At 36.6% G+C, this 12,365-nt stretch overlaps 1 protein-coding gene across 1 annotated transcript in view; it reads right to left on the minus strand.

Moving 5' to 3' along the window:
* The window catches only part of ZFAND3 (zinc finger AN1-type containing 3), a 121,252-nt gene that overhangs the window by 23,506 nt on the left and 85,381 nt on the right, over positions 1-12,365 (minus strand). Inside the window, exon 5 of the mRNA XM_026681358.2 lies at positions 7,406-7,471. Coding sequence (XP_026537143.1) covers positions 7,406-7,471 — 66 coding nt within the window. The remainder of the gene's footprint in view (positions 1-7,405; positions 7,472-12,365) is intronic.

The raw sequence follows: 12,365 nt of genomic DNA on the forward strand, positions 1-12,365 counted from the left end.
ATGCAGGAAATGCAGGCACTGGTTTGCACACTTCACTAAGGATGATGTGTGGAGAAACTAGTTCAGATTGCTAATTATCTGTACCCCCAGATACTTAATACTGTTGACCACATCTACAGCTGCATCCTTGATACTTAGTGGAGTATAACTATGCCGACTCTTTCTAAAATCTATAATAATCTCCTTTGTTCTATCAACATTTAGAATCAGGTTACTTTTATTGCACCAGTCCCTTCACCTCTTCCCTATAAGCATCTTCATTGTCGTCCTGAATAAGACCTACCACTGCAGTATCATCCACATACTTCACAATGTGATTCATAGCAGATCCAGCACAGCAGTCGTGGGTCATCAAGGTGAACAGTAGCAGACTCAAGACACTGCCCTATGGGGAACCTGTACTCAAGAATGGAGTTGGAAACTTTTCTTCCAACTTGCACAAACTGGGGCTTATATACTGTACATCCAAGAATAGTATTTATATAATATTATTTACTGTTGGAATACAGTAAAATGCAAGAGTGTAAGCAAGCACATAATGGGGAGTACACATGAAAAGAATGTGCTAGCACAAGCTATTTGCCTAGCATGCTGGCAGCTCCGAGCCCATAAGCCATTTAGGAAACACACAGTTTAGGTGTGAAAATGATTGAAGTATTGTCAGTTACAGTTAGCAGCTGCAAGCTGGCTGATTAAGGTTATAGAACTGAGCTTGTTAACTTGTGGTTAGCAGCTTTAGAGGAACCACCCTAAGTCTGTATTTTCTTTTGCTGAATGAACTAATTTGTATCTGTAGATACATCTGACCTTGTGTTGTGCTTGCATCTGTATGTGCACTAAGTAGCACAAGGTGAGCACAAATGCTTTACTCTGGGAAATATAATGAGAAATGGGAGCTAAAGGGCCTAGAATGGAGCAGCCAGAAATATTACAACTATTGGCCCAACAGAGTTTCCCATAGGGATATAATTGAGAAATGTTTTCTGAACAATTTTCTCCACAACTCCAGGAAGTATTTAGCTTATTTTGTTGGCTTATGTGTTTGTCAGCATTTTTTGTATCAACATTTTGATTCATTCCATTTTGTTTTTGGACAACTATCCAGCTAGTGGACAGAAAAATTGAGAGTCTGATACCCCTTCTTTTTGTAGCACTCTCCTGGGGGTGGGAGTGGATATTGATGTGTGTGTGTGTTTGTGTATTAATGATATATTAAACTATTTCTGTAATAAGAAAAGCTATATCAGTAAAGTAGTTTTATAAGGAAATGTTTGCATATATTTTTAAGTCAGTTCCTAACAAAGTATTTTGTACTTTGCAGTTTTATTTTTGTAATATTTCATTTATATTGTTTTAGCTTTTAATATTGCAAACCGCCAAGGGTTACCCTGCAGCATGATGGGCGGCCAAAAATTTAATGAATAAAATAAAATAAATACTCATAAAGAAAGTGATGTTTGTTACTGATTACGAATATGCAACATAATGCTATTGATTTAAAATACCTCAATAAAAGAGCTTAATAACAGCTGAACAAATGATATACTAACCATGATAGGCCTAGAAATTGGGTATACAAAACAAGACTATGCAAAATTAAAAAAAAATAGAGTAAAAGACATTTAATCTAGTACAACTGGAAAGCAAAGGATGTGATCTTTAAAGCTTCAGTATTTGTTGCAGCATGCTTACTGAGATATTGTAATTAAACAGCAATGTGGCTGAATTTCAATTTCATGCTCGGAGATGCTAATATTAGCCTAATCCTGGGCAAAATTTAATTATATGCCAGTGCTATCTATCATCATAAATGCTATTATACCACTTCAGTCTTCTGATTCTGAGGCTTACAGTACATGTGCCATATAAAATTACTTAGCAAATTATCAAAATTAAAAAAACAAAATTAAAAAATTAAATGTAATGGACATAAAATTATGGCAATTGGTATAAAAACACACAGTTTGGATTTATAGCCCACATAATTTCCCATAAAATTAACTTAAGTGCTGGAGTTTCGCATACAATGCCCACATATGGCACTTTATCCTCTGAATTTTCCCTAGTACCAACAATCATGCCCAATTACATAATCCTTACCCATTTTTTTCATTTATGGGTAATGGGTGGTTTGTTAAAAAGGAAACCGCAGACCTCCAGAAGCCCTGCATTTTCTTTTTCTAGAAAGTTTAAACAATCCTAAACAGCAAAAGAAAAGGGAAAAGGGAGATCCGATCTATACCTACCAAACTTCAAAATGGAAAGATGGGCAACAATTCCATTTCCTTGATGCACTCATACTATTTCACAATAACATCCTAAAATAATTCATGTTTGCTAGCACAAAGGTAATGCTGTTTTTAGTTTTCCTCTATATCCAAACCTCCTAACAGACATTCAGTAACACTGCAATCTTCACCTTGGGAGTGAGATTAATTATGAATCACAAAAGCTGTGACATCTAGCTTATTTTGATACTTTGATTTTTTTCTCTCTTTCCCTCATTTTTCTACCTGCAATTAACATATTGGAAAACATAAACATTTGTTCATTATATTGTGACAGTTTGTCTAATCCTAGTCTACTGCTGCCCAACACTCTGGATTCTTTAGCTTTTCTCCCTTTTTAATTCTTTTTATTTACAGAACAATTTGATTCCAGTTAATCATTCTTCACATTCAAAAATACAAGTATTGTTCATTAAATACTGTAAGTCGCACATGTTCTTTTTGGAATTGGGCAGCCATTAAATCTCCCAACTAACTTCCTAAAATGTGTTCCATTTCTAAGCTCAAAATTACATACAATCCTGTCTTTAAAAAGACCTGTCCAATCTTGCTATATCTGTATGTATAATGTTCCATAATCTTTTGCTAAAGTCCGGGGTGATATCTGTGTACAGAGTATTATCCAATTAACTCCACCTGTCAGCAAAATGTCTACAATTAGCAGAAAGGGTATGTGAGAGGTGACTGACACATTCTCAATATCTGCTAGAGTGAACTGAAATAACCTTTTAAACAGACGTTAGAGAAATGAAGGAGGGGTGAAGAGAAAGGCAACTGGGGTAAAACCCTAACGTGTAGGTCCAGATCTGTGCACATAACATATTCTATCTTTAAAGAGGATATAACTCCTGTGATCTAATCCAATGTATAGGCCATCTTTCCATCTTTTGGATAAAATCCAGTCTCCCCCAATTATATGAAAATAAGAGAAGCACAACTAATATTGGAAGTAGCCAGCAAGATGGGACAAAGTTTCATCAACATCCATCATGCTACCTTGATCCATTATCATGTCCTAGCCTCAAATAATCTTTGCTATGTCAGTGTAAGTCCCAAACACTTCATCCTGTTTATAATTGCTGATGAGCAGTAATACAGTTTCTATGCCTCAGCTCCTGTAGGTTCCACTTCAGTGCCTACCTATTAGGTAATAACTTTTATTTACAGCTTTGCTTCATGTGCCATTCCATTAGTACAAATGAGAACTGAGCAGAGGAAGAAAAAAAGGTGTCATTAATGGGTACTGTCACTGACAGGACTGATGATGTACATTACATTATTGTACTAGTACTCCATGTCTAATAGTGAAGGCACAGGGATAGCTGGATTTGTAACATAGTGTCCTCCATCAGTCAAATACTAAAAAGTTATTTAAACAGCACCTTAAAGGTCAACTAAACAAGACTTACATAGTTGTTGTTTTCTTTCTTTTTGAAGTTAACTTGTGTTTTTTAAATAAAAGCAAGAGTTTTACTATTGCAGAGCAATAGTTTTTCCTTGCTGATTTTGTATAATAAAATACGAATAGGAAAAGTTTAAGCATAGTTAATTTCAATAAATTAATCAATGAATTTGATATTTCACTTATATTTATTTTCCACAATTTCAAAGCAAAACATCACCACCAGAACTGTTAAAGGTTCCATCATTGCTTCTGCCCTCAATCTAGATAAATACCACAGGTAGTCCTCAACTTACAACAGTTCATTTAGTGACCATTCAAATTACAGCGGCACTGAAAAAAGTGACTTATGACTATTTTTCATACTTATCACTGCTGCAGTGGTCCATGGTCACATGATTTACATTTGGATGCTTGATAACTGGTTTGTATTTAAGATGGTTGCAGTATCCTAGGGTCATGAGATCATCTTTTATGACCTTCTGACAAGCAAAGTCAATGGGGAAAGCCAGATTCACTTGACAACCATCTTACTAATTTGACAACTGTAGTGATTCACTTAACAACCGTGGCAAGAAAAGTTGTAAAATCAGCCAAAACTCACTTAACAAATTTCTCACTTAGCTACATACATTCTGGGTTCAATTGTGGTCGTAAGTTGAAGACTTAATAAAGGATAATTATTATGGAATTATAACTTCTGTGCTTTCTGTAGGTAGTCCTTGCTTAATAATCATAACTGAAAATTGGAATTTCCATTGCTAAGTGAAGTGGTCATTAGGTGAAACATCACACGACCTCACTGCTTAGTGACAGTGGTTCTGGCAGGTTGTGGTCATTAGGTCAAGGCCATCCTGTAGGTAATGCCCTCACACTTCTCCTGCCTTGTGCTAACACTGCTTTGTCCCACTGCCTCCTTTCCAGCTGGGCCTATCATGCTCCTTTCAGAAAACGAGGCTGTGCCACCCTGCCATATTTGACTCTGTTTAAACTCCCACATGCATTCTGCCACTTTCTGTGCCTGCGTCCCCCAGCTGACCTCATGTTACTTATATTAACATCAAGGGATAATCATTGTTTTCTGCCACATCTTGATGGTTGATGTCAGCTACCATCATTTGTACTTAGTTTGGAAGAACTGTTTATTTATTCATTATTTATTTATTTCTCACCTTTATTATTTTTACAAATAACTCAAGGCGGCAAACATATCCAATGGATCTTCCTCTTTCTATTTTCCCAACAGCCCTGTGAGGTGAGATAGGCTGAGAGAGTACGACTTGCTCAGGATCACCCAATTGGCTTTCATGGTTAAGGTGGAACTTGAACTCATGGTCTCTTGCTTTCTAGTCAGTGCCTTAATCACTAGACCAAACTGGCTCTATATATCTTCTTTGTATGTTGCCATAATCCTTATGGATTTAAGGCAATGCAATCTCATGAATCCCAAATGAAGAAAAAATATGGCATACTAATTTTATTTTTGTACAATGATTGTACCACCTTCTCCTCTGACCCCAAATAAACAGAAGCAGTTTAAGTTCCAATACTATTTAAAAACTAGAAAGGCCCAGGGAATCTGTACTGAGTTTCAATGTTAACACATTTCCTTGAAATGTTTTAGAACAGAGGTCTCCAAACTTGGCAACTTGTGGACTTCAACTCCCAAAATTCCTCAGCTAGTCATGCTGGCTGGGCAATTCTGGGAATTGAAGTCCTCAAGTCTTAAAGTTGCCAAGTTTGGAGACTCCTGCCTTAGAATACCAAAGATCCTTATGAATTTGAAAAAGAATATACTAATTTTACTATTTTGAAATTAATTGAAATTTTTTGACATTAATACAGATGTTTCATAAATCTGCATTTAGGGATTTTTCATTTTCACAACTTACAAGATGATGCAGAGTTTATCAGAGAAAGGGGTTTAAAATTCTTTTAAAATAAGCATTTAGGGGTTCTTCCCTCAGAGTTCTGTCATGAATTTATTTGGAGTGCCTTAAGAATAGCTGCTATATCATGTCTTAGCATAATTAACAAATCAACATAGACTATTAAGATTATTATTATATTATTAGATGTTTATACTATCTTTTTATATATAATTCAAAGTGGTGAACATACCTAATATTTCTATCGTCTTATTTTCGTTACAATATCCCTGTGAGATGCATTGGGCTGAGAGAGAACGACTGACACAAAATCACACTTCCCAACTCCAATCGATTTCAGATTTTGTTGAAGGTGAGGATAAATTGAATTCTATAATATATTTTATTGTGTTTACATTATACATAAACAATTGTTGAGAATGTAATTCTGTGTGATTGCTAACTGAAGGTTACCTGTTGGTTTCAGCATTTTTTTTAAAAAAGATATCAATCATAACATCTGTAGTCATGTAACCCTTGGATTTTGATAAAACTATGCTGGAATGATCTTGGTTAATACTTGGATGGGAAATTGCAAGGCTTTAAGAATGAGAAATCAAAAAAGATCCCAAAAGAATGCAAACACTTCTGTATTGTGAAGAAAACAACATGAATATGTCTAGGTAGTGACAATGGCAGGGGTGGGATTCTACCAGTTCGCACCTATTCACTAGAACCAGTTGTTAACGTTCTAAGCAGTTCGGAGAACTGGTTGTTAGAAGAAATTACTGGCTTAATCCTGTAAGGAAGGCAGGAAGGAAACATTCTGATGTTGCTTACGGAAACTGCCTCTCGGTTAACCCTTATTACATTCTTGGCAGGACTAGACTTCCTGTCTCAGGAACTTCTCTGGAGTTTTGTTTTCCTCCTTCGTTGGTACTTTGCTTGTGTGGAGTGACCATTCAAAGTTACAATGGCACTGAAAAAAGTGACTTATGACCGTTTTTCATACTTACGACTGTTGCAGCATCCCCAAAGTCATGAGAGGCCAGGCGAGATGTGTGCCTCGATGTAAGTGATGTTGAGTTGGCCACACCCAGCCAGTCACATAACCACCCAGCCATGCCCACCAAGTAAGCCACGCCCACAGAACCAGTTGTTAAAAAATTTGAATCCCACCCCTGGACAAGGAGTTGAAGACAGCTCAAACTTCACTTTTACCTTCAATTTACAGGCTTGCCAAATCAGGTCATGTGGTATGAAGGAATTAATCCTTCACTCCATATTATTAAATTTGCCACGTTGGAGGACATTACAAATTATTGCTTCCCACCTCACCTTGCAAAGAATGGTTTGTCTGGTGAATTCAGAAGTCAATGATGCATCTCCTAGTGAGTAATATGCGAAGTAACTTCTGGAACATTTTATCCAGCAAGCAGTTTACATCACTGAAGATGAATATCTTCTTCAGAATAGACATATAAGCAAAAGGCACTGGTATCCTTTTGATTATGGAAGTTGTAATGCAACTTACAGTGTTAGTGCTTTAATAAAGCCCATATTTTATCTTTTTTTCCTCCAGAGGGAAGAATGAGGGCTGTTTGAATTTGATTGGTGCTCCTATAGGAATACTTGCAGGATTAGTTTTTGCTGACTTTGCCCTCCCCCACCACTTTCACTTTCAATGGTAGATTATTAAACACATAACATAAAATGGCATATAATGGCTTGCAATATAGAAGAAACAAGGGTTTTATGAATGAGATCTTTCTCTAGGCCAGTTGAACAGCCTAGTGATCTGGACATTATTCTTTCATAATATATATTCTTTTAAAAATAACATTTACCTGAATCACAAGATCTTTTGGTTGCTGTGGTTAAGGAAACATGAGCTGTATCTGTGCATGGCCCACCTAGAAACAGAAACCAATCAATTAATTCCAATAGTATTAGCATTTCAATAATGGTAATTAAAAAAACACTATTTCTTCGATAATATTGGTTACATGAATCACAACATAAATATTGTGGGAATGGATAAAGGAAAGGATAAACAGTGACAAGGCTATTTCTGTTTCTCCACTAGCCATTCCTTTCTGTTTCATCTTTATTTTGGCTAAGACCACATATAATAACTCCAACTTCATGATTCCAATATGGTTTTGAATATTTCCTCTCCTTTTTATTTGGTAAATAAAATTCATAGTTAACCAAAGCCTAGTTTATCAGGGTTAATCTACCAGGGTAAGAAAACTTTTTAGATAGCAGACATAATCTTTTATGTAACACTTTTATGTAACACTGTGGATGCCAATAAATCAAATGAAAATCAAAACATTGATATTTTAAAACATCAATGATCAAATACTTTTCAAATCTTATTAGGCTTCTTATAAACAGAAATTTTAGCCATTTAATCTTAAAAAATGAGAATCTGAGACATTTTTTGTCATTGCTTCTATCCTTTGGAACAGCATTCCCCTGAAATCCGACAGGCCTTGATTCTGCCTGCCTTTCATCATAGGTACGATTCTTTCCTAAGGCATTGAGTCTGGCAGTGGTGTGGCCTGTTTGAGGTGCTTTTTCTGAGCAGTTTATGTATTGTTTTGTAAAAAAATCCTTCCAATTGTATGGTGTTGGGGAAGTTGTTATTTGACATTCTACACTGCTCTGAGTTGTGTGTTGAATGGGCAGCTTATCTCTGTGTGTATGTACACACACACACACACACACAGACACACACAAATTAAATAATATATAACCAATATGTATCTATGTGTGTATGTATGTATACACATATACATATACATATACTGTATATATGTATATTTATATATGGAGGAAAAAGAAAAAATTAAGAAAAAGGAACTATAGGTAGCCCTCAACTTATGACATTTGTTCAATAATTGTTCAAAATTATGATGAAAACATACAAATTGTGCCCAAAGTTATAGCTGTTGTAATGCCCCTTTGCTAACTTGTGAGTAGCAGGAGAAAAACAGCAAAGACCAGCTAAATGTAGCAGAGCCTGTGGAATGCAGGGCTGTGGAGGTAACTGTAGCTTTGGGCAAAGGTACTGGTATGGCTAACTGCAATGTAGGATTTGAAAAGGCATTTCTGAGTGGCAGATGAGGGAAGTTGCAGTCTCCTGAAGTTCTAAGTGCTGCTGGGCCGGCTGTCGTTTTGCGCACCACTACAGCACACCTCAACTCATGTGCAGTCTTGCACCAGGTCTCCCAGGGCCTTCCCAACCCCCTTTAATGGCAGCCCTCCCCCCTTTACGTGGGATTCCATCTCCTTAATAACTCATGACTTTTGGATAAGAAAAAGCTGGGAGTGTCAAAATTGCAGTCACTAAATGATACAGTCATGTGATGGCTTGCTTTACGACTGCATTATTTAGCAATGGAAATTCAGGACTCAATTGTAGTCTTAAATTCCAGAGTGTATAAGGCTTAATCAATACACATCACAACATGATTAGGCTTCTGATAGCAGTTACACATATGTTCAAAAAAACAACCACCACCTTGAGAAGCTGGGAATAATTCAAAATTATAGGTAATCTTATACTGAACAAATAAGCTGAGAGTTATAAATTCCATTTTGATATAAACATAATATATAATCTATTTTCATGACTCTCACTGTGGTGAAACTATGGTTCAGGATCTGTCTGGGAACATACCATATTTTTTGGACTATAAAACGCTCCGTATTATAGAACAGAATATGAGAATATGAGGAAAACAAGAAAAAAAAATCTGCCTCATTTTTTTTCTTTTTCTATTAATATATGGATTTTAACATGTTGCTCTTTCTATTTATATTAATATTTTTTTAAAAAATTGCCTCTGCCTCCTAGCATCCATGTGGTATTCATCTTGCCCGTTCGCCGCAGCCATTCGTCATGGCCCATTCACTGCCGCCTGTTTGCTGCGGCCCGTTCGCACCGTGGCCCATTTGCCGCCACTGCCCATTTTAGAACAGCTGATCGGTGCCACACCACCCACCCTCTCCCCCTCCCACCACAATATTTACTGTATAAGATGCAGACATTTCCACCCACTTTTTTTTAGGGGGGGGGGAGTGCGCCTTATACTCAGAAAAAATAGTTGAAAATACAATGTATAAACTAATCATCTGTATGCTGATATAGGTACAGAATTCAGATTGTGGATGTTGCTGGGAGAATGGCATTTCTGAAGACCTGCTGTAAAACCTCACTTTATAGTAACAAGTAAATCATCAAGGCATCACTGAAAAATTGAGACTTTGGTAGGCTGAAAAGCACTAACCTATCAACCTACTGTTGCCAACATAACTAAAGTTTTTTGTAAAAGATTTATTGTACTCTCATATACTGCCTTAATTAACATGACATTTCCATAACACAATTAATTTTCAACTATAGGCACAATGGATTAATTAGGAACACATCATCCTTTATTAACTACTTTGTCAATTTTATCTCATCGTAATCTTGAAGATTTTACATCTGCAGGATTAACCATGCAAACGTGTAACAAATTCTATATTCTAATGAAGTTCTGGTATCTCAATGAAAAATAAAACATATAAATACAAGTTTTGCTATAATATCCCTCAAATATGCCCTTTACTAACATATGTAAAAACTATTTATGAAAAGCTTTAAATTCCGATGATTCAGAGCAGAATCCCTAGCTATTTCTGTACCAACATCAACTCAAATTCAGAAAATTCTGATGTGGGATTCTGTACCAGAAAACTCTGTATTCAAGAAAAATGTCAAATTTGAAGCAAGAAGTGATAGGTGACAAACATAAGATTTCCTACTGTGGTAAGAGCCTCTAGATATAGTTCTTAGTAATATAAGTATGCTTACCAAGTTCAACCAGCTTTTAAATAAATATATGGATTAGAACATGAACAATAGCACTCTTAAACTATATATTGACTATTTCATATATAAAATCTAAGGTTCCTCCTCATGGCCATGTTAATGTGCATTTGTCCTCTTAACAAGCTGGTAGAAAATTATGCAGATATAAATCACACTGACTCCAAAGGAAATTATTCTTTTTATATTAAATTTACATCCTCCCTCTCATTTAGGAATTTGAAGTTTAGTGTTTTTAAGCAACCAGGCTAGCAAGAGTGGACAATTTCAGGAAAAGGTAGATTCTTTGCCTGTATTTTCCTCCCATCAAACGAGATGTCTTCCATGTAGTCCTTATGAGGTGGACCCCATCTCTTGACAGAAGCCCATCATGTGGGTAGAGTTTACATTATAGACTATGGTCTAGAACAGTGGTCACCAACCGGTGGGCTGCGGCCCACTGGTGGGCTGCAAGAAAATTTTGGTGGGCCGCAGAGAAATCTCACCCCCAGAGCATCCCCCAAAGCAATTAATCCAGGCTGTGCAGAAACACAAGGGTGCGCCGCCCACATGGCTCACGGGAACCCTCCCTGCCCACTCACTCCTTACCCGGCAAACTTGCCTGCTATTTTTCCTTTTTCCAACCATCAGCTGTTCTGCTGTGTTGGGAGATTTAGATTAGCTAGGAAGCAGGAAATGGTTGGATTTCTTGCTTTCTAGCTAGTCTTTAAATCTTCGGCTCTGCTTTTAAGCACAGCCGAACCTCCCTTAGGACTGAAGGTTCTATTATTCAGTGCAGACTCACAGAAAGCAAATTTTATGTGACAGACTGAGCTAGCCGATGGCAGATAGATAGATCACTGAATGATTCTGTGAGCAACTCAATCTGCCTGCCTGCTTTGCCTGATTTTGGGTAAAAGTTGCTCTTTTTAATAAATAAATATTTACATACATGATGTATTTAGAGTTAATTTTGTGAGTTTGCTTGCAAGCAAATTTTATGTGACAGACTGAGCTAGCCACTGGCAGATAGAGATCTCTGAATGAATCTGTGATTCTGTGAGCAACTCAATCTGCCTGCCTGCTTTGCCTGATTTTGGGTAAAAGTTGCTCTTTTTATATAAAAAATTCAATATTTATATAAATATTTACATACAAGCCATGCCCAGCCAGTCACATGACCAAGCCACACCCACAAATTAGACCATGCCCACAGAACCAGTTACTGGTCCCTGGGATTTAAAATTATGAGTTTGGTGGTCCCTGAGGTCCAAAAGGTTGGCGACCCCCTGATCTAGAAATACACTGGCAAGAAAGTAACAACCCATTGCTTTCCAAAAGTGAGGTAGAGTTAGAGAACTCAGTCTGAAACAAAAGCTTTAAGTTGCATAAGTGGAGATTTCTCATTCTAGTGGAGGGCTGCTTTTCCACTGGGTGGGTATGATTTTCTAGATGATAGCTCAATGGACAGGAGATAAAACTTCCTTCTATTCATTTTATGCATATATTGAATCCTACATTTGGGCAAATAAACCCATAAGCAACTAACAGATTTATGAAGGTGCAATTCTCTCTTCCGTTAAGTTATTTTCTTTTGGTCCAACTCTGAAGAGGTAGGATGGAAGAGAACTTTCGTCTATAACCAGCATTCTACTAATATTCCTGTTAATAAAAATTATTCATGGCTACTAAGTTTTCAAAATGTAGCCTAATACACAGACATGTGAAAATGAAACAGATCAATGTTAAGTTTCATCCTCCTTTTGTGCAGCAAAACAAAAGCAATTTCATTTCAAGGTTAACTACATTATAAAAGTATTGCCAAATGATTCATACTTTACAAAAAAATATATTGGTACCTCAGTGCTGGGTAGCATTCAGTTAAAGGCTCAATTATTTTACAGGGCTTCTAGATGGCAGCTGGCTTTCTTCAGCTAGGGAATTGC

The sequence above is a fragment of the Notechis scutatus genome, chromosome 1 (assembly GCF_049901735.1).
Source record: "Notechis scutatus isolate UNSWTSFEM ecotype Mainland chromosome 1, rNotScu1.2, whole genome shotgun sequence".
Classification (NCBI taxonomy): Eukaryota; Metazoa; Chordata; class Lepidosauria; order Squamata; family Elapidae; genus Notechis; species Notechis scutatus.